The sequence below is a fragment of the Procambarus clarkii genome, chromosome 51 (genome assembly GCF_040958095.1).
Source record: "Procambarus clarkii isolate CNS0578487 chromosome 51, FALCON_Pclarkii_2.0, whole genome shotgun sequence".
NCBI classification, from domain to species: domain Eukaryota; kingdom Metazoa; phylum Arthropoda; class Malacostraca; order Decapoda; family Cambaridae; genus Procambarus; species Procambarus clarkii.
The window spans coordinates 2,973,274-2,992,252 of NC_091200.1; the positions used below are offsets into that span (position 1 = coordinate 2,973,274).

An 18,979-nucleotide genomic window follows, 5' to 3' on the forward strand; every position below is an offset into this window, starting at 1 on the left:
ATAGCACTAATAATAATAATAACAAAATAAACAGGAGGAACATTGCATGGTGAGCAAGACTGCAACCAAACAAGCACACCAACACACCAGGAACATCAATGTATCATTGTTTGGTGTAAACTTTACGGTTGATGTCAATAGTTCCAAGCTTCAGAGCTGAAATATTTCCAAGCGTCACGAAATATTCAACTTTTTAACAACTTTCATTAAAAACAGAAAATAACAATACGGTATATGAATATAATATTAAATTTTGGGGAATCGTCAGAAGCATTGTTTGTTGCCTTTTAAGGTGACTTGTTCTTCCTGCATAAACTCTATATAGAAAATTATTGACAAAAAACTTAACTAACGATAGTAGACCCAAATTTGTACTATATGGGTCTAGTCGAACCTGATCTCGTCCCAAATAAAGTACTTATATGTAGTTCATTTGGCTTAAATTCTCATTATCAAGGACGCCGTTGGCTGCCCTATGGCACCCATTGTGCCCAAGGTGGCACCCGTTGTGCCCAAGGTGGCACCCATTGTGCCCAAGGTGGCACCCGTTGTGCCCAAGGTGGCACCCGTTGTGCCTAAGGAGGCACCCGTTGTGCCCAAGGAGACACCCGTTGTGCCTAAGGTGGCACCCATTGTGCCCAAGGAGGCACCCGTTGTGCCCAAGGTGGCACCCATCGTGCCCAAGGTGGCACCCGTTGTGCCCAAGGTGGCACCCGTTGTGCCTAAGGAGGCACCCGTTGTGCCCAAGGAGACACCCGTTGTGCCTAAGGTGGCACCCATTGTGCCCAAGGAGGCACCCGTTGTGCCCAATGTGGCACCCGTTGTGCCCAAGGTGGCACCTATTGTTGCCAAGTTGGCATGCGGCCAGCAGTGCCTGCCCTTGGTTCCTTAAGCCCAATCCATAACAAATGCATAATTACGACATTATATTGCTACCAAATTATATTGCTGTTTGTTTTGATATTTCAAACATTATTGCTGAAGGTGGACAGCCGCTCCTTGATGCAGAGTAGATATTATCGTGGCCACAATGTTTTCTTTTCCGCGTCGATGGTTTCCCAGCAGAATTAGGACTATGGCGTCGGGATTGATAAGTGAGAGAAACAGGAAAACGCTCAATAAAAATACCTTTTTTAAAGACTCATAAAAAAAATTGAGATTTTTATGAGCTTCAGGGGGGCCTGACAGCTGAGTGAACAGCGCTCGGGGTTCGTTGTCCTGAGGTTCTGGGTTCGATCCCCGGTGAAGGTGGAAACAAATGGGAAGAGTTTCTTTCACCCTGATCCTCTTGTTCAACTAGCAGTAAATAGATACCTGGGAGTTAGACAGCTGCTACGGGCTGCTTCCTGGGGGGTTTGTGCAACAAAAAAGGAGGCCTAGTCGAGGACCGGGCCGCTGGGACGCTAAGCACCCGAAATCATCTTAAGACAACCCTCAAGTTAGGAGAGTGCAGCCGACATCACGTCAACAACAGCCCCAATTTACGCCGCCACACGTCCCCATTTTTTCCAGCCTGGCGCTCGTCAGATTCTAGGAATGTGTCCGTGATCAATAGCGAAGTGTTTACTGCCAGCGAACGCGATCAACGCGATGTGCCAGGCCGCTAACAACCATGAGTGTAGTGGCAGTGTTGGCATAACCAGCTGGCTTATACCAGAGACAAGGTCAGCTAATCAGTGTATGTGATAAGGTGATTTCAATATGAGTTATTGAGGTGGTTGTAGGCGAGAGTCATCCTTACAGCACAGATGTTCCAAAGGTTTCACACTTCCCAGAAAGTGTGCCTTAGCTTGAACTTGAGTTCGTGAAGAAAGTTCGTAAGTCCAGTCGAGCCCTCAAGTGAATTCTTAAGTTAGAACAAAAAACTAAATTTGCAACTAAAGATTAAGGCCTTAAACAAACTCTTAAACAACTTAAACAAGTTGGAGTTAGAAGCTAGAACCATCTGCTCAAAGCCATAAGTGTTTGAGGAGGTAGTTCTAAGACAGATACTCCTTTCCTGGAGACGGAAAGGCCGTATTTCCTGAGGCCCTTAATGAGGAAATTCCTCATTTTCCGAAGTGAGGAGCAACATCATTCATCACGAGACTTACAGGCTTCCCTGTAAGTCACACAAATCGTCTTGAAACGTCCCTAAGTAGGTTCGGGGAATATGTCAATTTGATTTTCCACCGTATAATCCGCTATCACAACTTGAGGAACTGAACTCGTCTCTACCAGTGCCTCGGTGAGAATCGCGAAGAGAAGCTCATTGATCCTACTCGACCGGCTGTCACCTCAGTAGATACTATGCATATCAGTGTGGTGTCTCACCCACGTTGGCTGCCCCATCACCCACGCTGGCTACACCATCACCCACGCTGGCTACACCATCACCCACGCTGGCTACCCCATCACCCACGCTGGCTACCCCATCACCCACGCTGGCTACACCATCACCCACGCTGGCTACCCCATCACCCACGCTGGCTACCCCATCACCCACGCTGGCTACACCATCACCCACACTGGCTACCCCATCACCCACGCTGGCTACCCCATCACCCACGCTGGCTACCCCATCACCCACGCTGGCTACACCACCCACACTGGCTGCACCATCACCCACGCTGGCTACACCATCACCCACACTGGCTACCCCATCACCCACGCTGGCTACACCATCACCCACGCTGGCTACCCTATCACCCACGCTGGCTGTCCCATCACCCACGCTGGCTGTCCCATCACCCACACTGGCTGTCCCATCACCCACGCTGGCTACACCATCACCCACACTGGCTACACCATCACCCACGCTGGCTACACCATCACCCACACTGGCTACACCATCACCCACGCTGGCTACACCATCACCCACACTGGCTACACCATCACCCACGCTGGCTACACCATCACCCACACTGGCTGTCCCATCACCCACGCTGGCTGTCCCATCACCCACACTGGCTACACCATCACCCACGCTGGCTACCCCATCACCCACACTGGCTGTCCCATCACCCACGCTGGCTACCCCATCACCCACGGTGGCTGCCCCATCACCCACGGTGGCTGTCCCATCACCCAGCCAACCAACATGTCCTGCGGGTCACGCTTCAACTCCTCCCTGATGTTCCACATAACTTTCATAGACTTGGAATTCAGTCATATAATTTGCATGCATTGAATAAACGCCGCTTCCCAAATGTTGGTTGATTATTGGGACGTATGTTGAGTTACTCACTCCCATAATAATTGCAATAGTGAACGGCGCTCGGTGTATCTAATTCAATCTGTAAAGCTGAATAAGCAATCGCCTGCCAATATATATATATATATATATATATATATATATATATATATATATATATATATATATATATATATATAATATAAGCAATTATTATGGTAAACGTTATTTAAAACGCATCCAGTCCGTTCAGTAATGCGTTAACACTCTAGCTAATTGGTTAGTTATGCGGTTCGAGCTTTATTTAATTTCTCAGATATGTGGCAGGGAGAATAAAATTAGTTACTCAGGTATTTACTAATGAAAACAATTATATCTTTCCGATGCTTAATCTTCGTAATCACTCAAGTGGAGGTTAAAGTTACTTAGAACAACTTTGGGTTCCAGCCCAACTCTAGTGGGGTGGGGGGGGGTAGGGAAGGTGAGGTCTAAAGTTTGTAAAAAATACAAGATATTTGAGATATAAAGTTTTAAGCTGAAGCAAACTTTAGGCGAGACTCTGGAGTTAACGACATGACGTGATGAATTAAAGAAGTTGTCCCTTATGGAAAGACGTGTCGGGTTAGTTGACAACTTGTGTGGAAGGTCCCCAAGTGACGTGTACTGGAGTGTGTCATGTGGAGGGTCCCCAGGTGACGTGTACTGGAGTGTGTCATGTGGAAGGTCCCCAGGTGACGTGCACTGGAGTGTGTCAAGTGGAGGGTCCTCAGGTGACGTGCACTGGAGTGTGTCATGTGGAGGGTCCCCAGGTGACGTGTACTGGAGTGTGTCATGTGGAAGGTCCCCAGGTGACGTGCACTGGAGTGTGTCAAGTGGAGGGTCCTCAGGTGACGTGCACTGGAGTGTGTCATGTGGAGGGTCCCCAAGTGACGTGTACTGGAGTGTGTCAAGTGGAAGGTCCCCAGGTGACGTGTACTGGAGTGTGTCAAGTGGAGGGTCCCCAAGTGACGTGTACTGGAGTGTGTCAAGTGGAGGGTCCTCAGGTGACGTGTACTGGAGTGTGTCAAGTGGAGGGTCCTCAGGTGACGTGTACTGGAGTGTGTCAAGTGGAGGGTCCCCAGGTGACGTGTACTGGAGTGTGTCAAGTGGAGGGTCCCCAGGTGACGTGCACTGGAGTGTATCAAGTGGAGGGTCCCCAGGTGACGTGCACTGGAGTGTGTCAAGTGGAGGGTCCTCAGGTGACGTGTACTGGAGTGTGTCAAGTGGAGGGTCCTCAGGTGACGTGCACTGGAGTGTGTCAAGTGGAGGGTCCTCAGGTGACGTGTACTGGAGTGTGTCAAGTGGAGGGTCCTCAGGTGGCGTGCACTGGAGTGTGTCAAGTGGAGGGTCCTCAGGTGACGTGCACTGGAGTGTCAAGTAGAAGGTCCCCAGGTGACGTGTACTGGAGTGTGTCAAGTAGAAGGTCCCCAGGTGACGTGTACTGGAGTGTGTCATGTGGAAGGTCCCCAAGTGACGTGTACTGGAGTGTGTCAAGTGAAGGGTGCTCAAGTGACGTGTACTGGAGTGTTGTCACCAGCAAGCAAGGACAACAAACAACACACTGAGCCATCAACACCCACAGTAAACCCACAATCCCAGACAAATAATCTCATCCCACTCTAAGAATTAGCAACGATCAAAATCTAATTCTGTCGACCGGTGTGTCTCCCAGGTCTCTCTCCAGCCCGTCCACTCGACCAGCTCGTCCACTCGACCAGCCCGTCCAATCGACCAGCCCGTCCAATCGACCAGCCACTCTGTAACAAATGTAACTATTTTACCTAACCAGTTACATGCGGTCCCACGTTACTATTGAGGCCAATGGAAAACGTTTTTATTACGTGGCTCTAATGTTTAACAATACAATTGATATGTTAAATGGATTGGTCGATTCCGTTCAAAATATGACGTATTAGACTGGAGGTCGTGGTATGCGATGCCAGGCTCGACATTTTGTTGCATAGCGCCCTTAATACTCGCCCCGTCTCCCAGTCTTCTCTCACAAAGTGAAAAGTGCAAAATATAAAGTAGTTTTACCTACATTGGAGGAGGATATATGATCAGAGATGGACAAGCAGCGTAAAGCTTGTAGGGGTCGGGAAGTCGTAGGCGGGGAAGACTAAGTAAGAGAGGGGGATATACATTACCAGGGAGGAGGGTCCGCCACTCTCGCTTGTTATCAATACAGTGCTGACACGCACTCATTGAGAGCGTTGATGATTAAGTGCATATCGTCAAGGGTAAGTTGGGGCGCAAGAGTGAAAGGTTCCGCACTATGCGTTGGCCAGGGCTTTGTATTCACCGTCGTGGCCTCAGCATTTATCTTATTGACAAGAGGAATAATTTTGTTTGCAAGTTTCTACTCGCCTGATTTTTTTTTTGGTCAATTTTAAGTACATACTTCCTTATGGATCCTGTGAATCAATGCGTGATGTTTGTCAAGACTCGAGTCAGTGCCACAGTTATCATCTTTCGTTCCCTCATGATGACATACGTGGCACTCATTATAAAATAATTAAGAGTGCTTATTGCCCAGTCGATAGAGCATCGGCCTCACATGCGTGGGGTCCACGGTTCGAGACTCCTACAGCCCAGGTGAGTGGAAACTTGTGGCAGCCCTTGTGTTACTCAAGATGGCATTGTTGATGGTCATCCAGTTCCTTGCAATAACGTGGTATTCCTTCTCCAATATTCCATATGATCGTTATGATGCCAAGAAGTGCTTTGCATCATTCATTGACGTTAAAGTGCCTAGTGGAGGGCTTTTGAATGATTCATCTCATTATATTGTAGTGTTTTAAATATGGGGTTTGAAAACTTTCATGGGTATGGTCATGTTCTTGGAATGTGAATATGTTGATATTTTGTCATGTTAGATTATAGTGAAAATAACGAAGTTGTCAATACTCTATTGCACCAATATGACCTGCACCACAGTGGTTGCACCGGAAGCAACATTGTTATTTCGTATACTGCCTCTTATAGAGCAATTATCGTACTCGAGTTGAAGAGATGTTAGTTGTCTTCATAATACTTTAATAATTTATTGTTCATAATAGGATAATACTGAACCCTCAGAAAGGCTTGTTATTGTGGTTTAGTTCAACAGCTTCGTCTCCTGACCACATTCTTAAATGCTCATCCTTCAGTTTTTCATTGATGTTTATTTATGCGAATAACTCAATGAATATTGAATTCATTCGCATGAATTCAATATTCATAATTGAATTATTCATTCGTAAAATATACGTTATTCCTTGTTATACGTAAGAAAGCTGTTTCGAAAAAACTTATGCCCTTAAGATTACATGGAAAAAGACAAAATTTATTCTAAGAAAGCAGGTTAATTTTCTTTTCACTTTAATAAAACATTTATCTGAGCATTGTTAGTACGTCCTCGTTCCACTTCTCAGACATGAGCATAAAGCAGACTGTTCACTCGACAATAATGTAGATGCGAATAAGCCTTTTGTTTCTTTATGGAACAATCTTTCAGGACAGTAGACGCCACAGAACACTTCTAAGGTGCCATTATGCAAGGAATTGATCCAGTAAGTGCACAAATCACAGAGAAGAGACTGTTCACTTGAGGTGAGGAGCCTCAGCACTTGTTTTTACCTATATTTTTGGTACTATGTACTATGGTACATAGTACATTTTACATAGTACATTTTTTGGTACTATGTGCCTTCCTCGTATAGATATTTTGATGCTCTTAGTAAAGGTTGAACGTATGGCAATTGTTTGCGTGTGTGTAGAGATATTTTGCTGCAAAAATCAATTCAATAGATCACATAAATTTTGAGGAACGTTTAAAATTTCTAAATTTGTATTTTCTAGAGAGCAGGGGAGAGAGGTTCATAATAATTTAGCGATGAAAAGTAATAGAGAAACTGGTTCCAAATCTGCATTTGGAAATAACTCCATTCGAAACCAGGAGGCATGGCAGGAAGTGCAAGATAGCCCCCATGACAAGCAGAGGAGCAACAGATACGCCAAGAAACAATTCTTTCAATCTCAAGGGAGCAAGAATTTTGCATTCGTAAATATTGCAGTGTTTTTTTGAATAACTAAAACATTGATTTTTGTTATGTGAGATAGCATCAAAACTGCGATGCACTAAGTGTGAGGACAGCCCGCCAAATACACACCGAAACTACGACGTTGGTACAACGTTCGAACAAGTTTTAACACCTCCTAACCAGTTATAACAACCAATATAGCAAGTTGTAACAACGTTCTAATACGTCATAAACATGTGCCGTTCAACAACTTATTATTATTACGCTGGAATAAAACAAACTATAATTAGTTTAATTAGTTTAATTAGTTTTTGTTAATGACCCCTTGAATAAATAGTGAACCAATTATTCACAATATGACGTAATTGCTGTACTCTAGCCTTCTGTAATTTTGGGCAGGATACAGTTTTCTCTCCATGTGAGTGAGGGTCTAACCATGACACGATCTGGCTCAGTTGCGGGGTTGAGCTTTGGCTCTTTGGTCCCGCCTCTCAACTGTCAATCAACTGATGTACAGATTCCTGAGCCTACTGGGCTCTATCATATCTACATTTGAAACTGTGTATGGAGTCAGCCTCCAACACATCACTTCCTAATGCATTCCACCTGTTAACTACTGTGGTGTTAGTCCTGTGACACTGAACTACCATGGGGGAGCTTCTACCATCAAAAATCAACGACTGTTTGAAGATTCTACCAGGATATTCAATTACTATGACAACCTACTGCGATTATAATCTACTATTATGATACCCTGCTACATTAATAATCCAGTGTCATGATAACCTACAACCATGATAATGTTATCATAATAATTATTCTACTACCATGAAAACTCTCATAATCATCTACTATCATGATACTCAACTGTCAGAATAATTATATCATTACAATCTACTTCAATAATAATCTACAATAAAAATCTACTACAATGATACTCTATTTCAATGAAAATTTACTACCATAAGAATCTACCACCGTGTGAGACTGCTTCTAGTTTTGTTGGCCTACAAATGAATGTCAAATATTATTTTAAAGCTTTTATATTGCATGAGAAATAATATGCTCCTTAACCCATTTTCTTTCACTGTTATAAAGCCAAGGACAACCACAGTCACCATTGCATAAAATCTTGTAAAGCAAGTCGCTAGAAAAGACCAACTAACAGCTTTATAATTATATCGTTATACGCTACAACGTTTTGTTTTGTTTTATGTGGGAATTAAATATGTACATAGATTTGCCTTTATATTTTCAGTCCAGCAAACACGCTCAATTATATTGCATGTTTTGGTTCTAATTAAGCCAGCTCAGTTTCGATGCAATATATATTATTTTGCTTTCAATTAAGGCAACCTAAATTCGAAGCAAAGATTATTTTTCTCCCAATTAAACAAACGTCGATGCCAATGGACGGTTTTGAGTTTCAATTTAGCGAACCTTATTTTAATAATTCGTTAAATCAAATCGTCGAAAAAGAGATCATTTGTTGTAAATGACGTAATTGAAGGTAGCGGGACTTGTATAGATCACGTATTTATCGGTTCAGGTCGCGTGTTCTATCATGTCACCCTGATGGTTTATTAAGTTGACGACCAAAACAGCTCTTGCCAGCCCCTTTACGACTCTTGACAACCTGCACACGACTCTTGACAACCAGCACACGACTCTTGACAACCCAAACACGACTCTTGACAACCCAAACACGACTCTTGACAACCCACACACGACTCTTGACAACCCATACACGACTCTTGACAACCTACAAGGCTCCTATTTCCAAAACCCTTATCCACTTAAGTTGTTTGTTTTGGTGTTGGACTTAACAACCGCGGGAGGGTTATTAAGACCACCACAAAAGCTTACACTGACCAACCAGCAAGTCTGCTTTAGTCCTGAGCTTAATCCAGGACTCTAAAGTATAAACATTCAGTACATATATACACCGGAAAGCGCCGGGAATAACCACCACTCATGGTATATATATATATATATATATATATATATATATATATATATATATATATATATATATATATATATATATATATATATATATATATATATATATATATATATATATATACAATCTTTGGACAACACCCACCAGTGGGACTCGAACCCAGAAAGCACAACTACCTTCCAGTAGCTGGCATAACTAGTATGCTTTAACCCACTACGCCATCAGACCTTACAAAAGAAGTAGATAGTTCGAGATATATATATCTCAAACATCTCTACCTCCCGAAGGCACCAGATGAGTGAGGGGTCAGTCTGCAATTTTCGTCAAGCCACTGTCAATGTGAGAGAACTCGTGTCCAGCTTATAAGCCTATACTTGCATAAACCACAAGTGAAGATAAACAATCTTTGGACAACACCCACCAGTGGGACTCGAACCCAGAAAGCACAACTACCTTCCAGTAGCTGGCATAACTAGTATGCTTTAACCCACTACGCCATCAGACCTTACAAAAGAAGTAGATAGTTCGAGATATATATATCTCAAACATCTCTACCTCCCGAAGGCACCAGATGAGTGAGGGGTCAGTCTGCAATTTTCGTCAAGCCACTGTCAATGTGAGAGAACTCGTGTCCAGCTTATAAGCCTATACTTGCATAAACCACAAGTGAAGATAAACAATCTTTGGACAACACCCACCAGTGGGACTCGAACCCAGAAAGCACAACTACCTTCCAGTAGCTGGCATAACTAGTATGCTTTAACCCACTACGCCATCAGACCTTACAAAAGAAGTAGATAGTTCGAGATATATATATCTCAAACATCTCTACCTCCCGAAGGCACCAGATGAGTGAGGGGTCAGTCTGCAATTTTCGTCAAGCCACTGTCAATGTGAGAGAACTCGTGTCCAGCTTATAAGCCTATACTTGCATAAACCACAAGTGAAGATAAACAATCTTTGGACAACACCCACCAGTGGGACTCGAACCCAGAAAGCACAACTACCTTCCAGTAGCTGGCATAACTAGTATGCTTTAACCCACTACGCCATCAGACCTTACAAAAGAAGTAGATAGTTCGAGATATATATATCTCAAACATCTCTACCTCCCGAAGGCACCAGATGAGTGAGGGGTCAGTCTGCAATTTTCGTCAAGCCACTGTCAATGTGAGAGAACTCGTGTCCAGCTTATAAGCCTATACTTGCATAAACCACAAGTGAAGATAAACAATCTTTGGACAACACCCACCAGTGGGACTCGAACCCAGAAAGCACAACTACCTTCCAGTAGCTGGCATAACTAGTATGCTTTAACCCACTACGCCATCGGACCTTACAAAAGAAGTAGATAGTTCGAGATATATATATCTCAAACATCTCTACCTCCCGAAGGCACCAGATGAGTGAGGGGTCAGTCTGCAATTTTCGTCAAGCCACTGTCAATGTGAGAGAACTCGTGTCCAGCTTATAAGCCTATACTTGCATAAACCACAAGTGAAGATAAACAATCTTTGGACAACACCCACCAGTGGGACTCGAACCCAGAAAGCACAACTACCTTCCAGTAGCTGGCATAACTAGTATGCTTTAACCCACTACGCCATCAGACCTTACAAAAGAAGTAGATAGTTCGAGATATATATATCTCAAACATCTCTACCTCCCGAAGGCACCAGATGAGTGAGGGGTCAGTCTGCAATTTTCGTCAAGCCACTGTCAATGTGAGAGAACTCGTGTCCAGCTTATAAGCCTATACTTGCATAAACCACAAGTGAAGATAAACAATCTTTGGACAACACCCACCAGTGGGACTCGAACCCAGAAAGCACAACTACCTTCCAGTAGCTGGCATAACTAGTATGCTTTAACCCACTACGCCATCAGACCTTACAAAAGAAGTAGATAGTTCGAGATATATATATCTCAAACATCTCTACCTCCCGAAGGCACCAGATGAGTGAGGGGTCAGTCTGCAATTTTCGTCAAGCCACTGTCAATGTGAGAGAACTCGTGTCCAGCTTATAAGCCTATACTTGCATAAACCACAAGTGAAGATAAACAATCTTTGGACAACACCCACCAGTGGGACTCGAACCCAGAAAGCACAACTACCTTCCAGTAGCTGGCATAACTAGTATGCTTTAACCCACTACGCCATCAGACCTTACAAAAGAAGTAGATAGTTCGAGATATATATATCTCAAACATCTCTACCTCCCGAAGGCACCAGATGAGTGAGGGGTCAGTCTGCAATTTTCGTCAAGCCACTGTCAATGTGAGAGAACTCGTGTCCAGCTTATAAGCCTATACTTGCATAAACCACAAGTGAAGATAAACAATCTTTGGACAACACCCACCAGTGGGACTCGAACCCAGAAAGCACAACTACCTTCCAGTAGCTGGCATAACTAGTATGCTTTAACCCACTACGCCATCAGACCTTACAAAAGAAGTAGATAGTTCGAGATATATATATCTCAAACATCTCTACCTCCCGAAGGCACCAGATGAGTGAGGGGTCAGTCTGCAATTTTCGTCAAGCCACTGTCAATGTGAGAGAACTCGTGTCCAGCTTATAAGCCTATACTTGCATAAACCACAAGTGAAGATAAACAATCTTTGGACAACACCCACCAGTGGGACTCGAACCCAGAAAGCACAACTACCTTCCAGTAGCTGGCATAACTAGTATGCTTTAACCCACTACGCCATCAGACCTTACAAAAGAAGTAGATAGTTCGAGATATATATATCTCAAACATCTCTACCTCCCGAAGGCACCAGATGAATGAGGGGTCAGTCTGCAATTTTCGTCAAGCCACTGTCAATGTGAGAGAACTCGTGTCCAGCTTATAAGCCTATACTTGCATAAACCACAAGTGAAGATAAACAATCTTTGGACAACACCCACCAGTGGGACTCGAACCCAGAAAGCACAACTACCTTCCAGTAGCTGGCATAACTAGTATGCTTTAACCCACTACGCCATCAGACCTTACAAAAGAAGTAGATAGTTCGAGATATATATATCTCAAACATCTCTACCTCCCGAAGGCACCAGATGAGTGAGGGGTCAGTCTGCAATTTTCGTCAAGCCACTGTCAATGTGAGAGAACTCGTGTCCAGCTTATAAGCCTATACTTGCATAAACCACAAGTGAAGATAAACAATCTTTGGACAACACCCACCAGTGGGACTCGAACCCAGGTAGAGATGAGGGAGGTAGGGAGGTAGGGAGGTAGAGGTAGGGAGGTAGAGATGTTTGAGATATATATATCTCGAACTATCTACTTCTTTTGTAAGGTCTGATGGCGTAGTGGGTTAAAGCATACTAGTTATGCCAGCTACTGGAAGGTAGTTGTGCTTTCTGGGTTCGAGTCCCACTGGTGGGTGTTGTCCAAAGATTGTTTATCTTCACTTGTGGTTTATGCAAGTATAGGCTTATAAGCTGGACACGAGTTCTCTCACATTGACAGTGGCTTGACGAAAATTGCAGACTGACCCCTCACTCATCTGGTGCCTTCGGGAGGTAGAGATGTTTGAGATATATATATCTCGAACTATCTACTTCTTTTGTAAGGTCTGATGGCGTAGTGGGTTAAAGCATACTAGTTATGCCAGCTACTGGAAGGTAGTTGTGCTTTCTGGGTTCGAGTCCCACTGGTGGGTGTTGTCCAAAGATTGTTTATCTTCACTTGTGGTTTATGCAAGTATAGGCTTATAAGCTGGACACGAGTTCTCTCACATTGACAGTGGCTTGACGAAAATTGCAGACTGACCCCTCACTCATCTGGTGCCTTCGGGAGGTAGAGATGTTTGAGATATATATATCTCGAACTATCTACTTCTTTTGTAAGGTCTGATGGCGTAGTGGGTTAAAGCATACTAGTTATGCCAGCTACTGGAAGGTAGTTGTGCTTTCTGGGTTCGAGTCCCACTGGTGGGTGTTGTCCAAAGATTGTTTATCTTCACTTGTGGTTTATGCAAGTATAGGCTTATAAGCTGGACACGAGTTCTCTCACATTGACAGTGGCTTGACGAAAATTGCAGACTGACCCCTCACTCATCTGGTGCCTTCGGGAGGTAGAGATGTTTGAGATATATATATCTCGAACTATCTACTTCTTTTGTAAGGTCTGATGGCGTAGTGGGTTAAAGCATACTAGTTATGCCAGCTACTGGAAGGTAGTTGTGCTTTCTGGGTTCGAGTCCCACTGGTGGGTGTTGTCCAAAGATTGTTTATCTTCACTTGTGGTTTATGCAAGTATAGGCTTATAAGCTGGACACGAGTTCTCTCACATTGACAGTGGCTTGACGAAAATTGCAGACTGACCCCTCACTCATCTGGTGCCTTCGGGAGGTAGAGATGTTTGAGATATATATATCTCGAACTATCTACTTCTTTTGTAAGGTCTGATGGCGTAGTGGGTTAAAGCATACTAGTTATGCCAGCTACTGGAAGGTAGTTGTGCTTTCTGGGTTCGAGTCCCACTGGTGGGTGTTGTCCAAAGATTGTTTATCTTCACTTGTGGTTTATGCAAGTATAGGCTTATAAGCTGGACACGAGTTCTCTCACATTGACAGTGGCTTGACGAAAATTGCAGACTGACCCCTCACTCATCTGGTGCCTTCGGGAGGTAGAGATGTTTGAGATATATATATCTCGAACTATCTACTTCTTTTGTAAGGTCTGATGGCGTAGTGGGTTAAAGCATACTAGTTATGCCAGCTACTGGAAGGTAGTTGTGCTTTCTGGGTTCGAGTCCCACTGGTGGGTGTTGTCCAAAGATTGTTTATCTTCACTTGTGGTTTATGCAAGTATAGGCTTATAAGCTGGACACGAGTTCTCTCACATTGACAGTGGCTTGACGAAAATTGCAGACTGACCCCTCACTCATCTGGTGCCTTCGGGAGGTAGAGATGTTTGAGATATATATATCTCGAACTATCTACTTCTTTTGTAAGGTCTGATGGCGTAGTGGGTTAAAGCATACTAGTTATGCCAGCTACTGGAAGGTAGTTGTGCTTTCTGGGTTCGAGTCCCACTGGTGGGTGTTGTCCAAAGATTGTTTATCTTCACTTGTGGTTTATGCAAGTATAGGCTTATAAGCTGGACACGAGTTCTCTCACATTGACAGTGGCTTGACGAAAATTGCAGACTGACCCCTCACTCATCTGGTGCCTTCGGGAGGTAGAGATGTTTGAGATATATATATCTCGAACTATCTACTTCTTTTGTAAGGTCTGATGGCGTAGTGGGTTAAAGCATACTAGTTATGCCAGCTACTGGAAGGTAGTTGTGCTTTCTGGGTTCGAGTCCCACTGGTGGGTGTTGTCCAAAGATTGTTTATCTTCACTTGTGGTTTATGCAAGTATAGGCTTATAAGCTGGACACGAGTTCTCTCACATTGACAGTGGCTTGACGAAAATTGCAGACTGACCCCTCACTCATCTGGTGCCTTCGGGAGGTAGAGATGTTTGAGATATATATATCTCGAACTATCTACTTCTTTTGTAAGGTCTGATGGCGTAGTGGGTTAAAGCATACTAGTTATGCCAGCTACTGGAAGGTAGTTGTGCTTTCTGGGTTCGAGTCCCACTGGTGGGTGTTGTCCAAAGATTGTTTATCTTCACTTGTGGTTTATGCAAGTATAGGCTTATAAGCTGGACACGAGTTCTCTCACATTGACAGTGGCTTGACGAAAATTGCAGACTGACCCCTCACTCATCTGGTGCCTTCGGGAGGTAGAGATGTTTGAGATATATATATCTCGAACTATCTACTTCTTTTGTAAGGTCTGATGGCGTAGTGGGTTAAAGCATACTAGTTATGCCAGCTACTGGAAGGTAGTTGTGCTTTCTGGGTTCGAGTCCCACTGGTGGGTGTTGTCCAAAGATTGTTTATCTTCACTTGTGGTTTATGCAAGTATAGGCTTATAAGCTGGACACGAGTTCTCTCACATTGACAGTGGCTTGACGAAAATTGCAGACTGACCCCTCACTCATCTGGTGCCTTCGGGAGGTAGAGATGTTTGAGATATATATATCTCGAACTATCTACTTCTTTTGTAAGGTCTGATGGCGTAGTGGGTTAAAGCATACTAGTTATGCCAGCTACTGGAAGGTAGTTGTGCTTTCTGGGTTCGAGTCCCACTGGTGGGTGTTGTCCAAAGATTGTTTATCTTCACTTGTGGTTTATGCAAGTATAGGCTTATAAGCTGGACACGAGTTCTCTCACATTGACAGTGGCTTGACGAAAATTGCAGACTGACCCCTCATTCATCTGGTGCCTTCGGGAGGTAGAGATGTTTGAGATATATATATCTCGAACTATCTACTTCTTTTGTAAGGTCTGATGGCGTAGTGGGTTAAAGCATACTAGTTATGCCAGCTACTGGAAGGTAGTTGTGCTTTCTGGGTTCGAGTCCCACTGGTGGGTGTTGTCCAAAGATTGTTTATCTTCACTTGTGGTTTATGCAAGTATAGGCTTATAAGCTGGACACGAGTTCTCTCACATTGACAGTGGCTTGACGAAAATTGCAGACTGACCCCTCACTCATCTGGTGCCTTCGGGAGGTAGAGATGTTTGAGATATATATATCTCGAACTATCTACTTCTTTTGTAAGGTCTGATGGCGTAGTGGGTTAAAGCATACTAGTTATGCCAGCTACTGGAAGGTAGTTGTGCTTTCTGGGTTCGAGTCCCACTGGTGGGTGTTGTCCAAAGATTGTTTATCTTCACTTGTGGTTTATGCAAGTATAGGCTTATAAGCTGGACACGAGTTCTCTCACATTGACAGTGGCTTGACGAAAATTGCAGACTGACCCCTCACTCATCTGGTGCCTTCGGGAGGTAGAGATGTTTGAGATATATATATCTCGAACTATCTACTTCTTTTGTAAGGTCTGATGGCGTAGTGGGTTAAAGCATACTAGTTATGCCAGCTACTGGAAGGTAGTTGTGCTTTCTGGGTTCGAGTCCCACTGGTGGGTGTTGTCCAAAGATTGTTTATCTTCACTTGTGGTTTATGCAAGTATAGGCTTATAAGCTGGACACGAGTTCTCTCACATTGACAGTGGCTTGACGAAAATTGCAGACTGACCCCTCACTCATCTGGTGCCTTCGGGAGGTAGAGATGTTTGAGATATATATATCTCGAACTATCTACTTCTTTTGTAAGGTCTGATGGCGTAGTGGGTTAAAGCATACTAGTTATGCCAGCTACTGGAAGGTAGTTGTGCTTTCTGGGTTCGAGTCCCACTGGTGGGTGTTGTCCAAAGATTGTTTATCTTCACTTGTGGTTTATGCAAGTATAGGCTTATAAGCTGGACACGAGTTCTCTCACATTGACAGTGGCTTGACGAAAATTGCAGACTGACCCCTCACTCATCTGGTGCCTTCGGGAGGTAGAGATGTTTGAGATATATATATCTCGAACTATCTACTTCTTTTGTAAGGTCTGATGGCGTAGTGGGTTAAAGCATACTAGTTATGCCAGCTACTGGAAGGTAGTTGTGCTTTCTGGGTTCGAGTCCCACTGGTGGGTGTTGTCCAAAGATTGTTTATCTTCACTTGTGGTTTATGCAAGTATAGGCTTATAAGCTGGACACGAGTTCTCTCACATTGACAGTGGCTTGACGAAAATTGCAGACTGACCCCTCACTCATCTGGTGCCTTCGGGAGGTAGAGATGTTTGAGATATATATATCTCGAACTATCTACTTCTTTTGTAAGGTCTGATGGCGTAGTGGGTTAAAGCATACTAGTTATGCCAGCTACTGGAAGGTAGTTGTGCTTTCTGGGTTCGAGTCCCACTGGTGGGTGTTGTCCAAAGATTGTTTATCTTCACTTGTGGTTTATGCAAGTATAGGCTTATAAGCTGGACACGAGTTCTCTCACATTGACAGTGGCTTGACGAAAATTGCAGACTGACCCCTCACTCATCTGGTGCCTTCGGGAGGTAGAGATGTTTGAGATATATATATCTCGAACTATCTACTTCTTTTGTAAGGTCTGATGGCGTAGTGGGTTAAAGCATACTAGTTATGCCAGCTACTGGAAGGTAGTTGTGCTTTCTGGGTTCGAGTCCCACTGGTGGGTGTTGTCCAAAGATTGTTTATCTTCACTTGTGGTTTATGCAAGTATAGGCTTATAAGCTGGACACGAGTTCTCTCACATTGACAGTGGCTTGACGAAAATTGCAGACTGACCCCTCACTCATCTGGTGCCTTCGGGAGGTAGAGATGTTTGAGATATATATATCTCGAACTATCTACTTCTTTTGTAAGGTCTGATGGCGTAGTGGGTTAAAGCATACTAGTTATGCCAGCTACTGGAAGGTAGTTGTGCTTTCTGGGTTCGAGTCCCACTGGTGGGTGTTGTCCAAAGATTGTTTATCTTCACTTGTGGTTTATGCAAGTATAGGCTTATAAGCTGGACACGAGTTCTCTCACATTGACAGTGGCTTGACGAAAATTGCAGACTGACCCCTCACTCATCTGGTGCCTTCGGGAGGTAGAGATGTTTGAGATATATATATCTCGAACTATCTACTTCTTTTGTAAGGTCTGATGGCGTAGTGGGTTAAAGCATACTAGTTATGCCAGCTACTGGAAGGTAGTTGTGCTTTCTGGGTTCGAGTCCCACTGGTGGGTGTTGTCCAAAGATTGTTTATCTTCACTTGTGGTTTATGCAAGTATAGGCTTATAAGCTGGACACGAGTTCTCTCACATTGACAGTGGCTTGACGAAAATTGCAGACTGACCCCTCACTCATCTGGTGCCTTCGGGAGGTAGAGATGTTTGAGATATATATATCTCGAACTATCTACTTCTTTTGTAAGGTCTGATGGCGTAGTGGGTTAAAGCATACTAGTTATGCCAGCTACTGGAAGGTAGTTGTGCTTTCTGGGTTCGAGTCCCACTGGTGGGTGTTGTCCAAAGATTGTTTATCTTCACTTGTGGTTTATGCAAGTATAGGCTTATAAGCTGGACACGAGTTCTCTCACATTGACAGTGGCTTGACGAAAATTGCAGACTGACCCCTCACTCATCTGGTGCCTTCGGGAGGTAGAGATGTTTGAGATATATATATCTCGAACTATCTACTTCTTTTGTAAGGTCTGATGGCGTAGTGGGTTAAAGCATACTAGTTATGCCAGCTACTGGAAGGTAGTTGTGCTTTCTGGGTTCGAGTCCCACTGGTGGGTGTTGTCCAAAGATTGTTTATCTTCACTTGTGGTTTATGCAAGTATAGGCTTATAAGCTGGACACGAGTTCTCTCACATTGACAGTGGCTTGACGAAAATTGCAGACTGACCCCTCACTCATCTGGTGCCTTCGGGAGGTAGAGATGTTTGAGATATATATATCTCGAACTATCTACTTCTTTTGTAAGGTCTGATGGCGTAGTGGGTTAAAGCATACTAGTTATGCCAGCTACTGGAAGGTAGTTGTGCTTTCTGGGTTCGAGTCCCACTGGTGGGTGTTGTCCAAAGATTGTTTATCTTCACTTGTGGTTTATGCAAGTATAGGCTTATAAGCTGGACACGAGTTCTCTCACATTGACAGTGGCTTGACGAAAATTGCAGACTGACCCCTCACTCATCTGGTGCCTTCGGGAGGTAGAGATGTTTGAGATATATATATCTCGAACTATCTACTTCTTTTGTAAGGTCTGATGGCGTAGTGGGTTAAAGCATACTAGTTATGCCAGCTACTGGAAGGTAGTTGTGCTTTCTGGGTTCGAGTCCCACTGGTGGGTGTTGTCCAAAGATTGTT

At 43.9% G+C, this 18,979-nt stretch overlaps 1 protein-coding gene across 1 annotated transcript; it reads left to right on the forward strand.

Moving 5' to 3' along the window:
• The first annotated feature begins 1,075 nt into the window (after window positions 1-1,075).
• Window positions 1,076-3,169, forward strand: LOC138351940 (uncharacterized). The gene is made up of 2 exons (XM_069304109.1): window positions 1,076-1,094; window positions 2,301-3,169. Exons 1-2 carry the CDS (start codon window positions 1,076-1,078, stop codon window positions 3,167-3,169), a joined length of 888 nt encoding a protein of 295 aa, XP_069160210.1.
• The last annotated feature ends 15,810 nt before the right edge of the window (window positions 3,170-18,979 follow it).